Consider the following 24,998-nt stretch of genomic DNA (forward strand, 5'->3'; position numbering starts at 1 on the left):
CACATGATGCCATGGTGTCACAATAAATGAAACGATGTGCTCCCTACACCAAGAGACGATCAAATACAAAATAGATCCATCATTTCACAGAGTTTTGTTCATCAATAAATCTTGAAAGAGATGATCATGTAAATACAAACAAATATAATAAAATGAAATGAAATAAGCTTTAAGCTTGTGTTGTGGAGTATTAGTATGACACTCAGTCGCAGTACAGACACCTTACATTTGTACTTGTTCCTTCAGCTCTAGAATCTAAAGAGATTTACGTCATAATAAAACACTCTAGAACCAGAGGTGTCAACAGGTCCGGAATTCTGACATTCTACAACTATCTGGGGAAAACCAAACGTTTGAAAAGCTCTCTATGGACCGAGAGAGCAGAGAGAAATATTACTGACTCAGGTGTCAAAAACAAGAGTGAACAAGGAGAAGCTTTTGCCACATTAAGTTATCACAGAAGAAAAATTGTGACAAAGATGAGTGACATGGCATCTGCAGTCTTCAATGAGCTCCGTGTGGAGAGAAAGCTGTGCGATGTAGTGGTCAAGGTGGGTGACGTTGAGTTCGAGGCCCACAAGATCATCCTCTGTAGCTGCAGCTTGTACTTTCGGTGAGTAGGTTACCTAAGCTAAGCAAACACGCTAATGTCAGATTCTTCACACAGATGCAAACTTCCAAAATGATCACTGGTGAGGATCTGCATCTAAAAGAAAATAGTGTTATTCCATCTTTTTTTTTTTTTACTGAATTACGTGTCAACCCACTGTTTTTAACATCCCTTAAAAGCAATGCAGTGTCTACTTGTGACTCATCATCACTAGTGGAATTTGGTCAAGCAAGATTTTTTTTTCACATATTTTACTTGAAGAATATCGGGACCTGTTCGTTGTACTTTTATATTAGTTTCACATGTGTCACAGCATATATAATAGTATAATCAACGTTTGGTTTATGTGGTTTACCTTGATAACTCTTTGCCATGATATAGTTGTGACCAAGCAGGCACTTAGGGTTTAGATTTGAGGACTTTCACCATGCCAGCTCCAGATAAATCTTACGGCAGTTTTGAAGAACTGAAAAGTCCAGGCTTGTTTCAAATAATCAATAATTAAATCAGGCCAACTCAGTTCTCTACATATGAAGACCAGGTTCAGCTTTCCTGGGACTGTGTGATCCAAAAGGTCCAGATGTTATAACAGTGTTCTAATACCCTGATGTCCTCTGATGTCCTCAGCACTCTCTTCACCGGTGTCTGGTCGACCTCAAAAAAGCAGATCTACACCATCCCTGGGGTGTCGCCGGAGATAATGCACCACATCATCAATTATGCTTACACCAACTCCGTTCCTCTGACAGAGGCTAATGTGGTGGAGGTTTTGGCAGCTGCTGACCAGTTCATGGTCCCAGGGATCCTTCAGACCTGCTGCTTCTTCCTGGAGGATCAGATGTGCGTGACGAACTGCATCGGCATCTTTAGGCTGGTGGACTTCTACCACTGCCCTGATCTGAAGCGCAAGGTCTTCTTCTACATCCTCAACAACTTTGAGGAGATGGTTTGCGTCTCACACGAGTTCCTGCAGCTCTCTGTGGAGCAGCTGGCTTCCATCATCGAGAACGATCACCTCAGTGTGAAACGAGAAAACACGGTGTTTGAGGGTATCCTCCACTGGATTAACCACCAGCCTGACCAAAGACGAGGCCACATCTCTGTGCTGTTGCCCAAGGTAACGAAACAGGGAGTCAGCTTAGCATAGCATGCATTTGGGAAATTGTTGGTGGAAGTGATGAGATGTAAAACACTTCCATAAAATGTCTGAGGGAGTGGGTCAGGGTGGATAATTGGATGTACTATTTTTTTAACCTTTGAACTTTGGACACAGCTAGGCAAGCAGTTCACCCCTGCCTCCAATCTTTATGCTAAGCTAAGCTAACCACACTTTTACCCCGACTTTCAACTGCTGTCTTCTCATATGTGTCCAGGTGCGGCTCGGCCTGATGACTGCCGATTGCCTCAAAAACATGATCAACAACGCTGTGGTAAAGGAAAGCATCGAATGTGTGCCCATTATCAAAGCTGCAGTGATGGCATTTGTGGATAGGGCCAGTGGATGCTCAAAATATGTCTACAATAACCTGCTGAGCCGCCCACGCTTTCCTTCTGCCATCTTACTGGTGACTGGAGGCAATAATGGCCGCACTGCTGTGACCAGCCTGGAGGTGTATGATGCCCGAACTGACTGCTGGGCCACTGTGAGCACTGAGGGGATTCCACGCTCACACCACGGTTCTGCTGTCCTCAACAACTTTGTGTACTTAATCGGTGGCCGCTGCCGTGTAGCTAACCTGAACACCGTGCACAGGTTTGACCTCGTCACCTGCTCGTGGCACCAGGTAGCATCCATGAACTGCTGCCGCTGCTATGTCAGCATTGCTGTGCACAATGGGTGCATTTATGCCATGGGAGGCTACGATAGACAAAGTTACTATAAAACAGTCGAGTGCTACAAACCCCAGACTAACCGCTGGACCATCATGGCGCCCATGCGTTCAAAGAGGTGTGCGGCCAGTGGCGCAACTCTAAATGGCAAGGTGGGTGACGCAGAGATGACTGAAACACTATCAGTTTACTACCAGACCAGCCTGATAATCAGACTAAATGTTGTTCTTGTTTCCTTCAGTCTGACATGTTAGTCGAGTTCTTAACATTAGTCAAGGGGGTTGTTTTATTTGGTTGCAAAGCCTTACTTGGTCTGCTATGACCAGGAGTTTAAGATAACACGCAACTTTTTACCAGGGTATGTTTGATTTAAAATCTTTTTTTTTTTTTACAAAGAAAATACTTTTACAAGCACACTCCGATTAGCATTAGCAGATAACTGTTCAACAACAAAGACATTTAAAGCTGTGAATAATTTTTAAATTACACAGTCATTAATAACTAAATCTGTTACTATTCTGTTCATATTATCTTCAGTGATACGCAATGATCTGTGAATTTTCAATTATTTTTTCAATTACAATAACTCCAACTCATGTAACGCCAGACACACATAGCTCTTATCTTAAAAAGTTGAATCAAAGTATTGTATCACATTACTGACTTTGAACAAGCTATAAAGTATGATACAGACTCTCTAGCTTTTATTTTGCCTGTGTGTGACGTGGAATCCATTTTAACTGTCCCAAACCTGTCTGCCTGTAGGTCTACATATGTGGGGGTTACAACGGGCATCGCAGCCTCAGCTCAGCTGAGTGCTTCGACCCAGATATGAACCAGTGGAACATCATCGCCCCCATGAGGTACTCCCGAAGTGGCCTGGGGGTTGCTGCCTGCAGGGGCCACCTCTATGCAGTAAGTGTGTGGCACCGATAAATAGCTCAGAGGTTTGGTTGTACAATTTTAGTGCCACTGAAGGACCGTCAGGGGCTGTTTAAAGAGATTTGGTCACAAAGGTCACTAAGTAATAAACCATGGGACCATAAACAAGCATTTAGTTAGATTCTGATTTTAATTTTGTAAATCTAGAAGAGCCAGCCATCATTAAATTGTTTTATGCCTCTCATGTGTGCAGGGAGCCAGCAGGAAGTCCATCGCTAATGCAGTCTCAACCAGTGAGCCTGTAGTAGGGCAATAGTGTGCATGCTCTGTATGCACTGGGGGCTCCACATCTTAGCCTGGGTGTATATTTTCTTTAACTTATGGTGTGAGACTTATTCAGGGTGACCTCCAGGCTCAGTACGCGTTTCCTCACTCTACCATCTCTCTCCTAGGTTGGTGGTATCATTAGTGGAAACTCCAACTGTTGCATTGCTGAGGCCTACGACCCCCAGACCAACACATGGACCTCCGTGCCATCCATGTACACCCCTCGTAGCTACTTTGGCATTGAGGTGGTGGATGACTTGCTCGTTGTGGTCGGAGGATATGACAACGCAAACATGTCAAGTGTGGAGTTCTACGATGAGGAGGCTGGCATGTGGTGCAGTGCTTCTTGCATTAAAATGCCTCGCAGTGGTCTGAGCTGCAGTGTGCTGCACGGACTCAACAGCGTGGTGGAGAACTTGTTTCCTCGTGGTTCTGTGGCGTTCCCCAATGAGGAGAAAGCGGCAGGAGGATCCATCAGAACCTAAACCTAGTCCGGACTCATGCCAACCATCGTGGCATGACAACTGACATTGTTGAGTAAATAAAAATGTTTCTGCATCTTAAAAGAAGTGTTGTTATATATTCCATTATAGAAATATTTTTCTAAATACTGTATATTTATATTATGGATACACACAATGCCACTGCCTTTCTACTTTTTGTGTCTGTGTGACTGATAACAGGCCACTGCTTTACCTAAAGGGTTTTGGAGCTGCACTACTGGATTCATTATTTTAGCACACACACATATATATGTATCCACAAAAATGTTTGCAGAAATATTGTATATCATATGGTATTACCATATGTATATATGTGTATTACTTTTGAGTGCAATTTCTTAATTTATTTTTATTCTATCATTTCATTATTATTATTTTGAGTCTGTGAGTTCACAGACTGAATAAATTAATGAATTAACAATAAAGTAAAAATATGGAAACCCATTGAGTTAAATACTATATCTCTAAAAAGACATTTTGAGTATTGGTAAACCTTACAATCTGTTAACATGTAAATGTATGACAGCCTATATCACACAAAAATACATTAAACCAGAAGAATCTACTCGACTATTATGATTTAAGTAACCGTGTAAACCTGATAAAATTATAAATAACGTTTTCTTCAGGTCGCCATTATGGCTCTTTGTCGTACAAGAGTATAGCGGAAGGGCGAACCCTGTCAGAGCCAAAATGGCGGCTTTTCCCCTTTAAACAAGAAACCAATCAAATTCGTGGACGTTTATTCTAACCAATCAAAATCCATTTGGAGGGCGGGACCTGCAGAGCCGGGAGGAGCTGTTTTGGGGTGTTGTGAAAATTCGTGTAGCCAAGAAATCTTGAGTGGGAGTTGTCGGGTCGTTTTGGTTTGTGTTTCTCCGTGGATTCGCACCAAATACCGACGCGCCAGTCGCAGCCATGCCCGGGATAGAGAAACTGCCGATAGAGGAGACGCTGGAGGACAGTCCGCAGGTAACAGCTCCTTTCCCTGCAGGTTTCAGCTAGCATGGTGACGTTAGCCACTTGGACGGCTAGGCTAACTGTCTTTGTGGGCTCAGTGTTTGCTATCAGCCAGCGAAGATTTGCCAAGTTCAAGCAGCATGCTAACCGCTAATGGCCCAGCTAACCGCAGCTTGTCAGCAGACCGCTTAGACAGGATACACCAGCTGTGCATCAGTATCAAGATGATCAGCTGGTGGGAGTTTCTGTCAAGATGCGAGGTCATAATGTCAAACAGAGGCACTTCATTCAGTGTTGGTTTGCACAGAAATGAACTCGTTAGATGAATAGCAGGGTACTTCCTTAGCCACTTAGCTAGCTCCCCTCTACTCTCCCTTCCTTTCCGTGATAACTTAGCCAAACAGCAGTGTCATCCCGCTGCTTTGTGTTATTGTTAAATGGCAGAAAGCTGCAGCTGCACTGCTCAGATGAGCTCAAACACCCCCCAGCAAGTGGTGCTGTTTCCTGCGGCAAATCCAGGGCAAAACGCCTGCTGTGACTTCACTGATTGGGGTGTGGCCATAGCGCCAGAAAAGGGTCAGTCTGTAAATATAAGTATGGATAATGTTTGGATGTTTTGGTTTAGTTCGTTTATAAAGTAAATCGTGGGCCTGTGTCATGCAACTGGGTCCACTCAACCTTACAGCTGTGATTCTGGACATCACAAAACAGGTTCCCACCAGGATTACACCAAGATTCAATACTTATCTTAATGTCTCACAAGGACAGATAAGGTGAGAATGACAATAACGGACGAGCTTGCTGGCATGCAGGTGAGACACACCTTGAAAACGGTGTGGACACGCAGCAGGTCTGGGTTTACTTGGATAGGTGTAGGTGTGGTTTGATGTGGGGGCCATAACTTGCTGAGGTTTTATGGATTGGCGAAATGATTAACACTGACTTAATTTTCACCAGTTTTCTGATGTATTTTGCATGCAGACACGCTCTCTGCTGGGAGTGTTTGAAGAGGACACTGCAGCCATCTCCAACTACTGCACACAGCTCTATCAGGCCATGCAGAGGATTTATGATGCACAGGTACACACACACACACACACACACAGTGCCAATGGCTATGCATGCAGAGTCAGAACATTCTCACGCCTCCAGCTGCTCATTTCTGTCTGCTGTTTTTCAGAATGAACTGAGTGCTGCGACACACCTGACCTCCAGACTGCTGAAAGAATACGACAAACAGGTACGACATACCAGTCCGAACCATGCGACGCTAGCCATCCTGCTATAACCGCAGACATTAGCTTTATAGTACCACTCACTGGCCGTTTAACACTAGCCACTAACCTCTAAACATGAGCCATCAGCTTGATGACAGAAGCCACTTCTTTTAAAACACTTGCCATCGACCTCATGACCCTTGCTATTAGCTTTGCAATCTTAGCCATGACCCTGTCACACTAGCTATTAAAACTTTTGACAATGATGATGATAGTAATGATACTACTACAAATAATAATGATAATACATTTATTTGTACAGCACCTTTAAAAACAGAGTTTACAAAGTGCTTTGACAGTCAAAGTAAAACACGATCCTCACGGAGCAATAAAACATCAGAGAGCCGCACAGCGAGCCATTAGCCATTAGCCTTATACAGCCAGCTATGTAACATTAGCTATCAGCCTTAAAACACCAGCCACAGGCCATAAAGCACCATTAGCTACTGGCCTTGTAACACTTGCCACTGGCCACGTCACACTAGCCATTAGCATTAGAAGACTAGAACGGATGCCACAAACGTTAAAACACCACACGGCAGCTTTACAACACTATCATCTGTCTTATGGCCCCAGCCATTGTCTCATGAACCTAGCAACAGGTTTATAGCACTATCCGCCAGCCCTTCAAACTAGCTACAGGCCCTGTACTGTAACACTAGCCACTGGCCTTATCTGCTACTTCACACACATATTCCCTCACTATACCACTGGGCATTGGCTACACGGTTAGATTTTAAGATAGGATTGAAATTTTGGCCCATCTGTCTGTGGTCCAGAACAAGATCTTGACAGCTCTGTAATTATTTTGACGACCCCTGACCTTCCCCCTGGAGACAACCTCAGGCCAACATTTAACCAACACTTGTTGTGAGGAGCGGTATACTGAAAACTGTCAGGAATTCATAGACTTCTCTGCTGTGCCTTTCATGCTTATTTGCTGCTACAGCAGCAGCATACTGCCGCTGTCTCAAAGAAATCGGTTTAATCCATTCCTCCATGTCGGCAGCGTTTTCCTCTCGGGGGCGATGATGAGGTGATGAGCTCCACCTTGCAGCAGTTTGCAAAAGTCATTGATGAGGTGAGAGAGATGACAAATACAGCTGCCGTCTCAGACCAGTTTGTTGTATCGCTCTGGATGTGCCAAACACAGAGATTATTATTATAATTGATTTACTATTAATATTTGTGTTCATCTTCGTTTGTCACCCTGGGGTTTTTTCAGCTGACTCATGGTTAGGAGTTTCTTTAACTTCTTCTTCTTTCTTTCTCTCTCTCTCTAGTTAAGTTCCTGTCATGCTGTCTTGTCCACCCAGCTTGCAGACGCCATGATGTTTCCCATAACTCAGTTTAAAGAGAGAGACTTGAAAGGTCAGAAGCACGCACACAAAACACACATGCAGTGCAGTTGTAATCAAACCCTGCTGCAGCTCTTGCTCATAGAACAAAGACTGTTTCAGGCATACTGGTCAGATTAGCAACCGACAAGGGTTTTGTTCTTGGCAAAGCATGGGCACCACATGGCCAAAAGTAGTAGGCATGAAAGCGTCCGTGAGGTCTCTCACTGATGTCTGGAGATGCGGTCTGGCTCATAGTCGGTGTTCCAGTTCATCCCGGAGGTGTAGGATGAGGTTCAGGTCAGAGCTGCGCAGACCGGTCAAGCTCTTCCACACCAAACAGAGAAAACAGTTCTTTATGGACCTGGATGTGTGCGTGGGGGCACTGTCATGTTGAAACAGGAAAAGGGTTTCACTAAAATGGCTGGTCCCACAAAACTGGAAGCATACTGCTGTCTAAAATGCAAGATTTGTGGCACTAAGGAGCTCAAACCAGGAAAGCAGACCTAGACAAAAAGTACACTTGTACTAATATGTGTTGTCCCCAGAAACAGAAACAGCACAACATCACTTGTACTTAAACTTCCTGTCCTTTTTGTCTCTCTCCAGAGATCCTTACTCTGAAAGAAGTCTTCCAAATAGCCAGTGATGGTAAGTTAGAGCTGCTACTTTAGGCTACAATTAGTTGCTTTGTCTTTTTTGAAGTCCCTTAACCTCAGTGAGCCCTCCTTCACTTGAATCGCTAAGATTAAGTTAGTTAATGTTTTTGACAACTCCAGAGGCTAAGGATTGGTCAGTAGCCCATTTTATGTCAACAGCACTTATAGTTATAATAATTTTAGTAATAATAATAATAAAGCTGCAGATCCTCCTGTTATTGAAGCTGAAATTAACAAATGTTTGGTGTTTTTATTCGTCATTAATGCGATCAAATCAATTAACATTGTTCTTGAACATATATTTTTGTTTGTGTGGATGGAGGGCAGTCTGTCCTAATTTGAATGAAGCTAGAAAGAAACACTAACTCTGACTGAGACTTGAGCTTCAGCTTGTGCCAGATGAACACCTGAACATTTAATCTGAAAGAACAACCAGCACAGTATTTTAGTCTTAATTTGCTTTATGTTCCTTTCTCACCTGTGTTACTGTTGAGATAACGAAAATATGTTCAACCACCAAAAAAGTCTCACCTCCCAGCGTGGCTGCTTCTGTCTGCAGATCACGACACAGCCATTAACAGATACAGCCGCCTATCCAAGAAGAGAGACAACGACAAGGTAACCAGAAACACTGTTCACACTGGGTTCATCAAGATGTGCGAAACTTCTGGTTACTTCTTTATAATATAAATCACTTCCTGGGAACTTTCCTCAAAATTGTCATTTGTGTACAGGCCAAATTCAGATTAAGCACTGACAGTTTGTCCGCTAGCAATTGGTTGGAACTTATCACTGTCTCTGTTTTCCCTATGATTTGTATAAAAGTACATTTAAAGGGGTATCTTGCAGATTTGTATCATTCCAGCGTGGCTTCCTCCATGTTGCCTGCTCCCAGAGCTCCCCACTCATTGGCTAGCAAGCTACTGATTGTTCCTCTGCGTCTTTTGCATGCGCGCTGTGAGAAAAAATGTTTAAATGTTTAATGCTGTAGTCAGACATTCAGTGCCACTTATAAGCCAATATAGAGTGCGGAGGAATTACAGCGTATGAAGGAGGAAGAGGATAGCTGCATAGCATTCTGGTTGTTGTAGGCTCACAGTCTGTTTTCTCTGTTTTTTGCTGGTCATGTAGCACTGATTTCAAAAACTAAATGAAATCCTACACGCCTTTCTGCTGCATAAACAACCCATTTTCAGGAAAAGACCATCTTTCCTTTAAATGTTGGTTGATTTTGATAGAAGTAAACTCAAACCAGAAGCTTCCTTAAGGTGTCTGAAAATGGTCAGCAGGAGTTATGTGGCAATATGAAAAGTTTCATAATACAACTATCTTGATGAACAGTTATATGATATTATCTCAGTACATGATATTACTTTGTGTTGCAGCTGCGGGCGGAGGCCGTGGAGGACGTCTACACCTCCCGCAAGAAGCAGCACCAGACCATGATGCACTATTTCTGCTCGCTTAACACGCTGCAGTACAAGAAGAAGACGGCTCTGCTGGAGCCGCTGCTGGGCTACATGCAGGCACAGGTGAGCGCGCACACACACACACACACACGCACGCACACACACACCCACGCACACACACACACACACACACACACACACACAGATTTCAGGCCGGTGAAAATGTTTGATTGGGCCCAGGAAGGGCAAAGAAAAGGACTGGAAACATGATCATTACATGTGACATCCTTTGCCAACCTAGTTCAGAGCTTCTACCAAACCTGCTGATATGTCTTTATCTTTATCTTCATCTTTCTTTGCTCTGTGCAGATCAGCTTCTTCAAGCTGGGTTCAGAAAATCTCACCCAGCAGTGGGAAGAGTTCCTGGGAACCATAGGAACCAGTGTCCAGAAGTAAGAGTCCTACCCCCCCCCAAAAGTTGTTTATTCTTCTTTACAGTCCAGGTCTTAAATACTTTGTTTTATTTACTTTGACTCAGTTTTAAAGTTTAAAGAACTTGCAGATGGATGGAAACTTGCTATGAAGACATCAGCAGTGAATGACAAGTGTGTGTGTGTGTGTGTGTGTGTGTGTGTGTGTGTGTGTGTGTAGTGTGCGGCGTGAAATGGAGGAGGAGGTTGGGCAGATGCAGGAAACCATCCAGCAGATGGAGAGAACATGTGACCCGCTGTATGCGCCGTGTGACCCTGACCCCGCCCACTCACCTGTGTGTCGCAACCTGACCAGGAAACAGGGCTACCTGTACATCCGCAAGTAGGACGCACACTTATTTGAATGCTTTTATTCAATCTATCAGTTCTATCTGATCACACCATCATTGAAGCCATTCTCATGTCTGAAATCTTTGGCTATAGAAAGATGACCCTTGTTTGAATTTACCATTTGGGGCACCAATGTTTGAATTTTTCAAATCCAACAGGAAATAGTTTTAAAGGATAATTCCAGTTTAATACAACTTTCCTTTGTTTTGGTCACCAGTTCCATCAATAATAGTGGTTAAACTGTTTAAGTTTAATTGTAAGATATGTTCTGTCATTGCTGTTTTTGCTGTATTCGTATCCGGCATTAAAGTGGAAACACGTTACATGTTTATTTGTCGTTCGTTTATTTGTCCAAGCAGTTAAAGTGTTTTTTTTCTGTCTGTCTCTCAGTAAGACGGGGCTGGTGTCGTCGTCCTGGGAGCGTCAGTACTTCTTCACGCAGGGCGGTAACCTGATGCAGCAGGGCCGGGGCGAGGTGGCGGGTGGGCTGGTCACAGACCTGGACAACTGTTCTGTCATGGCGGTGGACAGTGACGACCGCCGCTTCTGCTTCCAGGTCACCTCCTTCGATGGGAAGAAGTGAGAACACCTCTCTCCATTTTAAAGAGTTATACAGAAGTATAAATGCCACTTCATGGTTAAATGTGCTACCTTTTTCTTACTTTGTGTCGTGTCAGAGTGGTGACGCTGCAGTCGGAGAGCAGGAAGGACTGCGAGGAGGTAAAATGTTTTTCTGTCACATGAGCTGCTCTGTATTGACTGTCAGCAGTTCTATTGTCTCCTCATGCCGTCTCACTGCTGCTTCCTCCACCAGTGGATCTCCACCATCAACAACATCTCCAAAAGGATCTACCTGAGCGAGAACGCAGAGGTCAGTGTCCATTTACTTGGTCATAGTGGAACTTTTAGCATCTTTCGTTAGTTTCTCCCAGCTGGAAAAACAGTCAGTCCGCTCAGAGCAAAATACACGTCCACATTTGACGACCTCATGTGGCCTGGCACTTCCACAGCCACTGCAGATCCATAGTCACCATAACTATTTACTACAATAACATGACTAGCTATAGACAAAAGTTGGTTTGACTGCCATGGGAGAAAGTGTCAGTGACAGTCCGTAACACAGTACTTTACTCTCCTGCCACCAGGGGGCCCATTAACAGCACATTAATACCATTTAAAGAAAAAATATGGCTGCAATGTTCAAGTGTCCACATACTTTTGGCCACTTGGTGTGTAATAATCTAATATAAAGGTTTTACAGTACCAACATATACAGTATGAAATAGAAGTCGGAAGACACTGCAAAAAAAAAGTTGCCAACAACTTTCTTGAAAAGCTATTTGATTTTATGCATTCAAAGTGTTTTCCTACTGGTTAATGCTGACAGCACTGTCGTCCTGTTGGCAGGAGCTGGCAGCCAGAGTGAACCAATCAGCTCTTGAAGCTGTGACGCCGTCGCCATCCTTTCAGCAGAGACACGAGAGCATGAGACCCAGCAGGTGTGTCTGTCTTGTCTTCACCACACATGAAAAGCAAACACTTACCTACACGCTGTGATCAGCAACCTCAGAACCTATCAGCCGCCAGATATGATGGAGATGGACCCTTGGTGGCCAATCAGATTTCTGTGGTAAAACTGTGCAAGTCAGACCTCCAGCAGCAAGACGTCTCTCTCTCTCTCTCTCTCTGCTTTCCAGTAAAGGGCGTGTGGGCCGAGCGAGCAGTATCAGCTCTGTGGGCTCGGAGCCGTCGCCTGCCCTCTCTGTGCTTTCATTGGATGCTTTGGTTGCCCCGGATACGCCAATTCAGTTTGACATCATTTCCCCCGTCAGCGACGAGAACTTAGGACAGAGCAAGACCGCAGCACAGTCCGGCAGGTGTGTTCATGTGCACGGCAGATTGTTCCGTCAAGCTGTTGAGCTCGAGTGCAAATGACTGACTGGGTGTTGCAAATTATTTTAAAGGATCAGTTCACCCAAATTGTTAAAAAAAAAATATATTGTCTGACTTGCGTGAAGTGGCATCTCTTCAGGCAAGTAGATTTTTTTTTTTTTTTTATGCAGACGTCTGTCTCTAAGATTCCTGCCTCCACAGTACAACTGTGAATGGAGCTTAGTTTGTGATGCTCAGTTTATAAAATCTAAACAAACTCAACAGCAACCTCTCTTTCCACACACAGAAGCTATGTGGGAAATCACTCCCCGTGTTCTTCTATTTTTTTTCTGTGGATATTAAAATTGAAATAAATGAATATTGGCTGATGAACAGCACCTATTCGATCAATCATGATTTGTCATGATGTGTGTAAGTGTTGGCCTGTATGTGGGGGGAGAAAGCTTGTGTCCTGTCTAGATATTGCAGCAGCTGCTGGTTAGTGTTTAATATCCTGTGTGTTTCTGTGTGGCCACAGAAGGAGTAATCCATTCGGAGAGTCAGGAGACGGCACATCAGAAGACAGTGAAGGTATCGTCTCTCATGGTTTCTGTTGCAGGGACTCATTTCGGTCTGATTTTGTCACCGTTTCAGTTAATGAAAATGTCAGAGTAAGCTTTCAAGTCCAGTGTCATCTCTGCTCTATTCTTGTACGCCAAACTTTGTACACTGCTGCCCCCTTGTGGATGGAGGGCAGAACGTCTCCACTTTAACTATGAAGTGGATGTTTTTTTACCTCATAAGTCACAGAGGGCAGCACTGAGACCACTTCACACTTGAACACACACTTGGACACATGAGAATTAGGCTTCATTGGGTTTATATTTTGGGTTTATAAGAACCTCAGCAGTGAGGACATCCTGGTTGTTGTTTTTTTTTATTTGCGATGTTTCTCTGGTTAATATTCCCTCATCTGCTGTAAAGACTCGATCCTCCACCAACTCTTCATCGTTCGCTTCCTGGGCTCCATGGAGGTGAGGACTGCTGAGTCTGCAGATGTCATCTCTGAGACCATGAGGCAGATCCTTGCAGCCAGAGCCATCCACAACATCTTCAGGATGACCGAATCACACCTGCTGGTCACCTGTGACTGCCTCAAGTAGGGACCACTGTGTGTGTGTGTGTGTGTGTGTGTGTGTGTGACAGAGATTTAATGTTGTAAAACATTTCTGCTTTAGCTAATGTTTCCATTAAAGTGCCATTGGTTTGGTCCCTGAATACAAAAAGGTAATATAAATGATAAAGCAGTACCTCACATTACTTTTCCATCAAGTGGGACAGACTGAAAAGGATATTAATAACTATTTTTCCATAATATTTCATTTTAGAAACTTTCCATTCTCTGCAGGAACAAGTCTTGATATCAATGTACGCATTTTGCTTTTCAGGCTCATTGATCCTCAGACACAAGTCACCCGACTCAGGGTAAGATGGCCTCTGTTTCTCTGCTCAGATAGTTTTGGTCTCAGATGTGTTTCTAATGATTCATCATCTCCTCTCCTCTCCTCTCCTGTAGTTCCCCCTCTCCAGTGTAGTTCAGTGTTCGTCCCATCAGGACAACAAGAGGCTGTTTGGTTTCGTTCTGCAGGCGGCAGGCGGGCGGGTTGACAGCCGATTTATCTGCTACATCTTTGAGTCCAACAACGACGGAGAGAAGGTAGCCGGCGCGTCCGTCTGTCAGTGTCGCGCTCTACCGCTCCGAGCGGCCTGTCTGACCCGTTTGTCCTCCTCGTCTCTTTCAGATCTGTGACAGTATCGGCCTGGCCAAGCAGATCGCCTTCCACTCTGAGATGGTGAGAACGACGTGACACTGAAGCTAACGCTAACGCTAAGGCACTCACACTTTGGTGATGGTAATGGTACCTTCAGGTGCTGTTGTACAAGTCATTCTTTGCGCCGTCTTGTTGTCTCTGTTGTGCAGGACCGTAAGGCAGTGGAGAAGAGGAAGGAGCAGGACAAGGCCAAAGAGAAACAGCAGGAAGAGCTCAGCAAACAGAGACAGATAGAGAAGGTGACCTTTAATCTCACACTAAAACATAGTTGCTTATTTGTACCCACAATTCACTAATACATTAAGTGGCCTTCAACCCCTGAGCAGACATGTGCCTTTATTTTGGGACCGACTTAACTCGAGTGCTGTCATTTTCCCCGTCTGGGCTCCAGGATCTGGAGGAACAGAGCCGCTTGATCGCCGCCTCGAGTCGCCCCGCTAACCCGTCTGCCTCCGACGGACAATTCTTAGTGCTTAGCAACAGCCAATCGGAGGACAGTGATGCCGGGGAGGAGGGGAAGAAGAAGGGCGAGTCTGAAGCCTAACCCGGTTAACGGAGGACGCACGTTTTAGCCACCCAGGCGAGTCCCAGCTGGTACTGCTAGAGCAAACAGCTCAGGAATCAGAGGAAGGGAAACAACACCCGCCCGCCGGGGGCTGCCTAGGACTGAAAAACATGCGCTCCTTCTCTGCCAGACTCTGTTAGAAGTTTGTGGTGGAGCCTGCCACTCTGAAAATGGACGATAAACTAAACGCAGCCTCGCTATAAGAGGAGGAGGGGAGTAGGCGCGGAAACGTCTCGGCATGGACTTGTGTTTCATTCTGTGTGTAAAAAAAAACAAAAAAAACAAAAATGCTGCTTTTTATACCGGCTCCACTAATATAGATTTACCTGTAAGTTTTTGTTTTTATGTTTATTTTATAAAAAGAGCTACCTGCAATGACGGAGCATTTAAAGCAAAACAACACGAGAAGAAGATGTGGGAGAAAAAAAGATGTGGGAGAAGGCAGACTTGGACAGTGTCCATGTCAGCGCTTGATGAAGGGCTCTTTGACTGTAGGTGAAGTTTTCCCTGGCTACCTGGATCAAAGAGTCCTTCCTGTTGTGATGTTTTTTTTTTTTTAGAGCATCCTGCAGTGGTTTGGATTTTTTTTTTTTTTTTAATTATAATCTTTCCATCCCTCCAGGCAGTTGCGGGTTTTCATTCATTTCACCGCAGAATGAAAATCACCTTGCAAAGCCCTGAAACCTGAAACTGAAGAGAAAAAGGAGCACTAATCATTAAGTACATTTTCAAGCAAAAATGGTTCCCGCTTATAATCCCGGGTCCCGTCGAATAATCAGATGTGCGGTTGCCAACATGTTGGTTGTCATTGCTTTCCAAAACACCTCACATTAGCATTACGACCTGTTGACGGCTGGGAAACATCAGTAACAACATCAGCTGTTATAAAGACATCACGTCAAGCTTCTTCCTAATGGACGAGTGAGAATTCTCTCGGCCTCTAGAGATCCCTGTCAGGCTAACGTTAGCGTAGGTCAAAGCATGTGAACATACAGGAGATAGTTTTTCCTGTGGGGACAGTCTCCAGATTACATGTGCACATGTATCAGTCTAACTGTAGTTTCAACACGTAGTTACGAGCTGCTTTGCAGTGAAATACAGTTATTTAAATGCTGTTAAAACAAAACTTTTAACCCGGTTTTTACCAAATGTTAATTTATTGACCTGGAAATCCTAAAATCCGAGCTCCCCGAGTGTGTCATGACTTGGAAACACAGATACTGTTGGACATAATGGCTGCGATTTTATGCAAAAATGTTATCGAAGACGAATGATGTGCTGTTGTAACCACGGCACCACGTTTAGCTTTAATCGCAGTAGCTATGAATGAAAAGACCGGGGTCCTCTGGGGTCAAAGGTCAGTTCTGCCTTCAGTGACTTCCAGTGCCAAAATTAACTTCTTTATTTTTCAGAATTTGCCTTTTTCTGTTCTTTATTTGTTTCGGTCATTGTAGAGAAATGACATTAGCCACGATGTGTAAAGCATCCCAGCATTTCATTGTGTTTGTATGCACTGTGCATCAGCATGATGTCAGAACTGGAGCCAACATGGCTGCCACGGGAGACCCCGAGAGTGGGAAACTAAAATCTGATTTTAAACCCTTTTCATTTGAAGATGATGATGATTATTATTATTATTATTATTATTATTCCAAAATTAGACTTCTAGAACCAAGTCTGATCACTTTTGCTGTATTTGTTGACAGTTTTGCAAATAGAAAGAAAATTTGGGAAGTTTGGGCTCAACTTTCTGATCAGCTGAAATCTATGGAAGGGTCATATTTCCTGAAGACAGTCCGACATCATCTCTGCCAAATCATCAGCTGAGTCAGGCTGTTTCTCCTGACATCACAGTATTTATCTCTGCTTTCACGGATGTTTATCTGGGTCGTTGTTTGCGTCCTTTTCAGTTTTTCACAGGTTTTAATCATTAACCTGCCTTTAACCAGAGTGATTCCCAGTGATTATCTGTAGAGAAACAACTGAATGAGCTTCAGTTCCATCATGGACACGGAGGCCTGTCCAGCAGACGAGCCGTCAGTTTTTTGTTTTTAGTTTTTTTTGGGAGGATGTTTTCTTGCTGTAACCAGGTGAAGGATTGGAGTGAATGGAGGTGCACTTTACTGACACAGCAAAACACAATGGGATCGATGATGTTGAGCTGTAAATATGTTTCAGTCATAATTGTGTCAGTGTCATGAATAATAAAAAGGCTTTTCTGTGGAAAATAAAGCACTAACTCCACCTGTCCGAGTCAGACTGCAGACCTTCTTAGATTAAACCAACCTCCACGAGCTACGAGACTTCCAGGGAAAGTTTTCTATCTGTGAATTTAGAATGCTAGTAAGTGGGTTTTTATAGCATAGTTTAAGAAATGGATTCTCAGCTGTCATTTTCAGGACCTCAAACTGTCACAGTTTTTGTAAAATTATATTGTAGAATTTGTGTTGTAAAGTACATTATTGATACTGGAAATAAATGTACAAAAACAAAAATATAATAAAATACAATATATAAGAAAATGAGAGATACATTAATAAAATACATAAATATATAATTAAATGTATTTAGATTTCAAAATAAATCTACAAATAAGGAGAATTCTGACTTCTGTGCTTGAAATAAAACTTGGGAAAAAGTTCAGATCCACAAAGTGTGTCTGTCCATGTCAGAAAGTCGCTAAATCAGCCCAAAATATATTCAGAATTGATACAGATTACAGGTGTGGTTTTGTTCTAGAAACAGTGTGATGATGAAGAAACCATGCCTGCCTTGTTTCTGATCTTTTCCCCAAAAACACATTATTGGAAAAAGCTATTTAACCCAAAAATGATTGTATAACAGTGGAATTTATGGAAAAAAAGGTAATTTGGCACTATAGCACAATGCTTTGGTTTAACTGGTGTCAGTATGAACTGTGTCGATGACAGCTCCATTTATTCATCACAGTGGTGGACGTGAGGCAGCAAGGAACAGGACCCAGATGTGAACCAGTGAGCTTCTGGAAGAGTTCAGGGATTTAGTGACCAAAATGGAGCTAAATCTTACTGTATCATGAGACGGGCAAGGGTCAGAACTGGGAAGGCCGTCTGAACGGCAGACAGGCAGGTACAGATTTCAGGGTGATGGGTTCAGGTTCAAGTAACCAGGAAAAGGCCCAGGTTTAGAGTATGGGTCAGAGCCAGAAACAGGTTCACACAGCTGGAGAGCAATGGCACAAAGCAACAGAGTCATTTTACATATTTTTCACTCCTAGCTAACTGTTCATCCATCAATTATAGCTTTTTCACACTTTCAGCTTTTCAAACTGATTATCTACTTTATACTAAGTCTGTATTTAAAATAAAACAAGCAAACTGGCCACTATGACAACTTTATTATAAAATAAATACGAACAAAAGGAATTATGAATATAAAAATTGACATGTTTATAAAGACGCATTGTCTATAACATTTGCAAAAAATAGAACATGACGTAGTGTTACAGAAATACCTAAGCTAGTTACAGGAACACAAAAAATGTGACAAGAAATGATAAAAGTACAAAACTTGTGGGTCTAAAAGAAGGAACAGGGTAATAAAGTAATTAGTGAGTATGTGAAATCATGGAGAGAATCAGTGCAGGTAAATTGGTTTCCCATAAAAATGATCCACCTGGTTGTTAAAACAGCGGTTCCCAACATGGGGGTTTGGATTTTGGTTACTTCTGACTTGTAAAGCCAATTATGACGTCAGTAGGAATGCTTTAAAGGCACACATATCATTTTTACACCATCCGCTGCAGTGTAACAGCTGTTGGGCGCGCTAAAATCTTCTGAAGAGACATGAGTGCGGCACAAACTTTATATTGCACATGTTTTCCAGGAGAACGCTGAGATCTACGGGACTGTCTGAGTACTGTGAACGCAGCAGTAAGATGATGGGAAATGATCGAAGTCCATCGAACAAGTCGAAGCTAAGAGGGATCTTTCATGTTTTTCTCCTGGGCTCAGCTCAGGTCATAGCATGACATGACATGTTTGAAGACTCAGCAGGAAACAAGACAAAGCAGCAGGCAGCAGCATCTCGTTGTTCTCTGTGCTTAATGTTTCATAATCTGGTTGGACAGCCAGTCCAGACCCTCGACCAGACCTGTACCGCTGACGGCACAGGACGCCTGGACAAACCACTGCACAGACACACAGAGGGACAAAGACGTGAGCTCAGCCGCAGTTAAAACCTGGACTGATTGGAAAAAAACTATTTCAACCCAATCAATGCGCCTTGTAGTTAGTCTAAAAACAGCTGCTGCAACTCGCTGCAAGCCGCTGTATGTGTGAGACTCTAAAACCTTTTGCCAGGGCTTCTGTGTTCAGAAACATTTTTCTGCAAACGGTGTGCGACAGGCTTTGGGGGTACACTTCCTCTCATGTGGTGGGTTTGTCAGTGGGTTTGTCAGAGGCCAACAGTCACATCTATAAAATTGAATATACTGCATTGGACACCTACCGGCTGTGAGACTCCTGATAGGCCCAGGGCCTCGGTGATGTCACTGACAGACATGGCTCTGGGCAAATCCTGTTTGTTAGCGAGCACCAGTAAGGCCACGCCCCTCAGCTCGTCCTCTCCCACCTGCAACACAAAAAAACCCAGCATGATGAGTTCCAGGGGAAGGATGGAGGAAGGGTCGGATGAGTTTCTAACTCAGATATCAGCCGATGAGGGACGCACTCCTCTCATGTAATTCAGTTTAATCAGTAGAGCTGATCAATGTCTTGATCGTGGTCGGAATGAAGATCATCAACTGAACTGACTCTGAATCCTTTTGATGACATTCAGAACATCTTCTCTGCACTACAGTGCTGTTACAGTAATATTACTAACTAGCTCTAATCACACAGCTACTAACTACAGAGGTAAGCTGGGTACCATCCTGTGCAGCTCGTCGGCAGCGTCTTTAATCCTCTCGGGGTCGTTGCTGTCCACCACAAATATCAGACCCTGAAGACAGAGACAGACAGACAGACAGACAGACAGACAACATTATAGCAAATGTTCTACCCTAACCCAGCTTTTAGTGGGTCGTCGTCATCGTCGTGGTAACAGCAGTAGTGTTACCTGTGTGTTGGTGTAGTAATGTCTCCACAGAGGTCTGATGATCGTCTGGCCACCAACATCCCAAACTGTAAAGCTGATGTTCTTAAACTCCACTGTCTCTACATTAAAACCTGCACACACACACACACACACACACACACACACAAAGAGCGTTTCAGTTCTGATTCTGTATTATCTAAAGTTTCCATTTAATGTGTGCATTGATATAAACAGATCAAACTGACCGATGGTCGGGATGGTGGTGACGACCTCGGCCAGCTTCAGTCTGTACAGCAGAGTGGTTTTACCGGCTGCATCCAGACCCACTGCAGCAACACACACACACACACACACACACACACACACACACACACACACACACACACACACACACACACACAGACACACACACACATAGAGAAAACATGCAACTAAGTGGTAAGTAACGCTAACTCTAGCTGTGGAGGGAGTATTCACATCCTTTACTGTGGTAAAAGCACTGACTTACTTACTTAAGTCTGAAAATGTATTAAAAGTAAAAGTACTCTAAGCAGACTGTTACACTGTTCTATATTATATCATTAGATTATTATTACTCATGCATTCATGTAAAAGCAGGATTTGACTGGTGAGGTGGGATCAGGTGGAGCAGCTGCATCCAACTGCAACTAATAATTATTTTCATTATAGATTCATCTGCTGATTATTTCCCCCGTGACTCAGTTGATTGAGCCCAGAGTGACACCTTTCCAATGCTCAGTCCAAACCTCTAAATGATCAAACTACAGTTGGCTGTGCTTGTATTAACTGTTGGGTAGTTTGATTTATAACGCAACATCAGATTTTAAGTTTTACACATGTTTTGGATGCAGAACACTTCATTCATAAAGTAACTAAAGCTGTCAGATAAGTGCAGTGAAATAAAAAGCACAATATTTCCCTCTGAAACAACTATTGATACTTTTTATTATAATATAATACAATACAATACAATACAATACAATACAATACAATATGATACGATACGATACGATACGATACGATACGATACGATACGATACGATACGATACGATATAATATAATATATAATATAATATGATATAATAAAATACAATATAATATAATATAATATGATATAATAAAATACAATATAATATAATATAATATAATATAATATAATATAATATAATAATAAACGTTACTAGAATAAAAGTTATCAAATCTCACCCATTAAAATCCTGACAGGCGTCTTGGAGGTGAACCTGGAGAAGATGTGTGAGATGATGATGCCCATGGTTCAGGTAGAAAGCTCCTGCTGTTGGCTGTGTCTCTCCGTGTGTGAGTGGTTTTATAGAGCAGCAGCTGTGTGTGTGTGTGTGTGTGTGTGTGTGTGTGTTGTGTTGTCATCCTGGCTGCTGTCAGCTCGGTACACGGTGGCAGCGGAAGCGCAGGCATTAGACACAACTGCTCTTTCACCGTCACACACACACACACACACACACACACACACACACACACACACACACACACACACACACACACACGGAAAACACTACGCCCGCTCACGGAGCCTTCAAAATAAAAGCACGCTTGTTGATTTGTGCGGACATTTAAATGTAGGGTAAATAGTAGGACAGGACTGTACAACATAGTATACTACAATGAAAGTAATAGAAAACATATACATTTTTTGCAAATTGATATTTTACAAATGTGAAAGTGGCCACATAGAAAACTGCAATACAATACTGGAATATATGAGATGATCATTTTGTGTTTGTGTGAATATATGTGACATGTAAGTTGCTCCTTATTTTCTTTACCTCCTTATTTTGTACACTTGGCTTTGTGATATAAGTTATTGTGACTGATATACAAATAAGGAAAACAAACTAAGAGTTTTTAGACTACAAAATAATGGAGGGGCTAGAAAATGGCAGGACTCACTTGTGTGTAGATAGATTCATTGGTTGATTGTGAGAAGTGTGTATCTGTAGTATATGAAAAAAGGAGTAACAAATAAAAGAATGTATATCCTACGATAATAAGATGAGCTATAGCTGAAATATGTAGTGTAATAGAAATAGGGAGTGCCGTCAGTTTTCCTGAAAGTATAAATACTGACTTTAGTTTTGGTCTGAGAGTGAGCTGAGCTATTGTTGTATTGAGTTTTATTTTGACGGTACGACCTTGGTTCCTATGTGGTCCTGCAGACAGCAGAGTTGGAGGAAGTGCTGCTCCATCTCTTCCTCCTGGTGCTGTTTGCAGAGCTGACACAGACGGTTGTGTCTGGGTTGCATTTGGTCTGCGTTTAGTTTCTGTTTTCTCACAGTCTGCAGCTCTGTATCTTCAGTTTGCTGCCAAATAGCATTAAAGCTTTTCACTTGTCATGTGTGTGTTGATGTTGATTAGGTGCATTCATCTCATAACTTACCTTATTCAGAATCAGAATCAGAATCAGAATCAGAATCAGAATCAGAATCAGAATCAGAATCAGAATCAGAATCACTTTAATAATCCCCAGGGGGAAAATGCTTTTTGTTACACACAGCTCCAAAAGAATAAGAATAAGAATACACTTCAAACACAAGTAAAATATAAATATATAAAAGTATGAATAAAAAAAAAAAAAAGATGTATCAAAAATTATTATTACAAATTATTACACAGAGGTAAATTATTAAGCATTTATGAGCAATGTATTAAGTATAAATGATGTATAACACAGAACAAATGTCTTCATATTTTATTTTAATATTAAGTAGGAAGTATTTATTTGTCATATTGAGTAATCATGTGATCATAATTGATTCATCGTATGAATTAATGAGCTATTTATCATTCCTCTGTACTCTCATGAAAACTGTCCTTCCAAGAATATAATAAATATCATTATATTATTAGTCCTCTAGCTGCCATAGTCATGATGACTCCTGTTTGTTGGGAGGAAAAGAGGGAGAATGATGTTGTTAAATGGCCACAGAGGGGATGGATGGATCAATAAAATGTCTCTTCCATTCTTGACAACATTTTTTTTAACCAAGTATATTTTTAGTCAAACAGTAACCACAGATTTGCGACTCTCACAGGATTTGTGCACGTCGTTTCTTCATTGTGACAATGTGAGGGGTTAGTGGTATCCCTAACCATAACCTGCCCCTAAACCTAACCGTAACCCCACTTGTTGTGCATCAATACAATCAGATCTTTTCTTTTAAAGATCAGTTTTTTGCATTTTAATGCTTTATTAGATCGGACAGCTTGTGAGTAGCAGGAAAGAGAGAGGGAGACGACATGCAGCAAAGAGGCACAGGCTGGATTCAAAGCCAGCCTGCTGCAGTATAACGGACAAAGCCTTGATGGTACGCACTCTACCAGGTGAGCCCCCAGGGTGCCCCGACACAACAGAATTTAAGGGAAAAGTTAGGCATTTTGTGTAATTCGCTTGTTCAGCTGATACCACTCTCACATCTGTGAAGCAGCCACTTTTACTAAGCTTAACACAAAGACTGGAAATGGGAAAACAGCCGGCGGTGCAAAGGTAACAAAATCAGTTTAACAATTAAACTACTAATCCCATTCACATATATATTGATATTCTCATTTAACTGTCTGCAAGAAAGCAAATAAGAAAGAATAATAATTCAATGTTGAATAAGAGAAAACATTTCATACACGTGGTAGTGGAGGGCTGTTACAAAAGACATTTTTTGGTTTAATTTGGCGGCCATGGGTCCAAATCCAGTTTTAATATTTCTGGTGATAGTCGCTAACATCTACATTCTTAAACATGTGTGTCAAATTATCACAAAGCTCAGTTGACATTTGAAATATGGCAGGTTTTTGGAAGTGAAAGCTGAGATTTACTGACACAGTGAGTTTTTATGTCTATTTAGTTCTGGGTTGTGATTGTGTGTGGTTTCTGTACATGTCTGTAAAAAGGGAAGTGGACACAGCAGCAGGTCATGAATCAAAACCATCCCAATCCCCCACAAACAACATCACTGCATTTTTAAATTCTTTTTAAATTTCCTTCTTTATTTTTTCTCCATTTAACTGTTTAATTCTATTTTGCAAAATGAAAAGTCTCTGGCCCCACAGAGAGCACACTGGTGTGTTTGTGCTTCTGGGAAATCACAGCAGAGTGAGACATCACAAAGCCCTCTTTGCTCCACACATCATTCTTGCTGAGTTGGTTTCCTGCATGTACGTTATTACAACACGGTCAGTGACGATTGTTCAATACTCTGTGAACTGTCTCTGAACTCTCAGTCTACTTCGAAGCTTTGTCTGGTTTATTGATGGGTCATAAATAATATCCACAATAAAAACAAGCAGATACAGTTTACAGCGCTTGTTAGTACATGAGAAACTTAGCTTAGGTATTCTGTGGCACAAAAAAAACCAACCACCCCATCCTCCTCCACGCGCAGACTTTCTCACTCTTTACACCACATTAGCATTTAGCATCTCATACAGGCCGAGAGTTCGCCAAAGGTGGTGACTACCTGGGGAGGAGAGCGGTCTGGTTTTCCTCTCACACTCGTTTACAGAACATGATGTATATACAGTCCATGCTTCAGACCCTCTCCATATATGCACATACACAGTGTGGTCTGAAAGGTCATTTCCCAGCCAGACAGCACAAACCAAACACTGGTTTGTATATGTTAATGTTACACTAGGCATGCTTCCTGTTGACCAAATACAGGTATATATGCAACCAACCTATTTGTATGTGTCTTTTAATACATTTGAAAAAAAAAAAGAATAAATAAAATGATATAAAATGAAATAAAAAAAAGTCACATCCCAGTTCGCACACATACATGTCAGAGAGACAAGTAAAAAATAAAAGTAGGCCATTGCAAGTAGTAGTCCTGCATTCAAAGTCTTACTTAAGTAAAAGCACTGGCCATTACCAGGATTATACGTAATGTAATACAATTCATGTTTTTTGTGTCACCACTAGTGGGTGAGTCATGGAGGAGTGTCTGAACACAGAAACGAAACCTAAAGCGGCTGCTGATCAGGAAG

General features: G+C 42.4%; 3 protein-coding genes across 3 annotated transcripts; 2 read left to right on the plus strand and 1 right to left on the minus strand.

Annotated features, from left to right (window-relative positions):
* Positions 1–479: 479 nt before the first annotated feature.
* On the plus strand, positions 480–4,134 carry LOC139207739 (kelch-like protein 10). The gene is made up of 6 exons (XM_070837494.1): positions 480–613; positions 1,238–1,727; positions 1,984–2,592; positions 3,206–3,355; positions 3,576–3,626; positions 3,775–4,134. Exons 1-6 carry the CDS (start codon positions 480–482, stop codon positions 4,132–4,134), a joined length of 1,794 nt encoding a protein of 597 aa, XP_070693595.1.
* Positions 4,135–4,956: 822 nt separating this feature from the next.
* Positions 4,957–17,128, plus strand: appl1 (adaptor protein, phosphotyrosine interaction, PH domain and leucine zipper containing 1). Its single transcript, XM_070840328.1, has 22 exons — positions 4,957–5,124; positions 6,094–6,192; positions 6,293–6,352; positions 7,399–7,470; positions 7,673–7,760; positions 8,336–8,377; positions 8,945–9,003; positions 9,771–9,917; positions 10,164–10,246; positions 10,446–10,607; positions 11,006–11,194; positions 11,293–11,335; positions 11,430–11,486; positions 12,023–12,114; positions 12,313–12,492; positions 13,026–13,078; positions 13,472–13,646; positions 13,936–13,972; positions 14,064–14,204; positions 14,290–14,340; positions 14,469–14,558; positions 14,711–17,128. Exons 1-22 carry the CDS (start codon positions 5,071–5,073, stop codon positions 14,861–14,863), a joined length of 2,127 nt encoding a protein of 708 aa, XP_070696429.1. The 5' UTR covers positions 4,957–5,070; the 3' UTR covers positions 14,864–17,128.
* Positions 17,129–18,965: 1,837 nt separating this feature from the next.
* LOC139210391 (uncharacterized) lies at positions 18,966–21,268 on the minus strand. Its single transcript, XM_070840426.1, has 6 exons — positions 21,189–21,268; positions 20,206–20,286; positions 19,982–20,091; positions 19,793–19,864; positions 19,373–19,495; positions 18,966–19,052 (listed from the first exon to the last, which is right to left on the minus strand). Exons 1-6 carry the CDS (start codon positions 21,253–21,255, stop codon positions 18,966–18,968), a joined length of 540 nt encoding a protein of 179 aa, XP_070696527.1. The 5' UTR covers positions 21,256–21,268.
* Positions 21,269–24,998: the final 3,730 nt, after the last annotated feature.

Source organism: Pempheris klunzingeri, chromosome 2, assembly GCF_042242105.1.
Source record: "Pempheris klunzingeri isolate RE-2024b chromosome 2, fPemKlu1.hap1, whole genome shotgun sequence".
Lineage (NCBI taxonomy): Eukaryota > Metazoa > Chordata > Actinopteri > Acropomatiformes > Pempheridae > Pempheris > Pempheris klunzingeri.

Excerpts from the sequence above, each read along its gene's own strand:
- LOC139207739 (XM_070837494.1), top strand. The coding sequence starts at position 480 with ATGAGTGACATGGCATCTGCAGTCTTCAATGAGCTCCGTGTGGAGAGA. Across the intron at positions 1,728-1,983 it reads TCTCTGTGCTGTTGCCCAAG|GTGCGGCTCGGCCTGATGAC; the intron begins GTAACGAAACAG and ends ATATGTGTCCAG. Across the intron at positions 3,627-3,774 it reads TCTCAACCAGTGAGCCTGTA|GTTGGTGGTATCATTAGTGG; the intron begins GTAGGGCAATAG and ends TCTCTCTCCTAG.
- appl1 (XM_070840328.1), top strand. The coding sequence starts at position 5,071 with ATGCCCGGGATAGAGAAACTGCCGATAGAGGAGACGCTGGAGGACAGT. Across the intron at positions 6,353-7,398 it reads TGAAAGAATACGACAAACAG|CGTTTTCCTCTCGGGGGCGA; the intron begins GTACGACATACC and ends CCATGTCGGCAG. Across the intron at positions 9,918-10,163 it reads TGGGCTACATGCAGGCACAG|ATCAGCTTCTTCAAGCTGGG; the intron begins GTGAGCGCGCAC and ends TGCTCTGTGCAG.
- LOC139210391 (XM_070840426.1), bottom strand. The coding sequence starts at position 21,255 with ATGGGCATCATCATCTCACACATCTTCTCCAGGTTCACCTCCAAGACG. Across the intron at positions 20,092-20,205 it reads CACCACCATCCCGACCATCG|GTTTTAATGTAGAGACAGTG; the intron begins GTCAGTTTGATC and ends GTGTGTGTGCAG. Across the intron at positions 19,496-19,792 it reads CCGACGAGCTGCACAGGATG|GTGGGAGAGGACGAGCTGAG; the intron begins GTACCCAGCTTA and ends TTTGTGTTGCAG.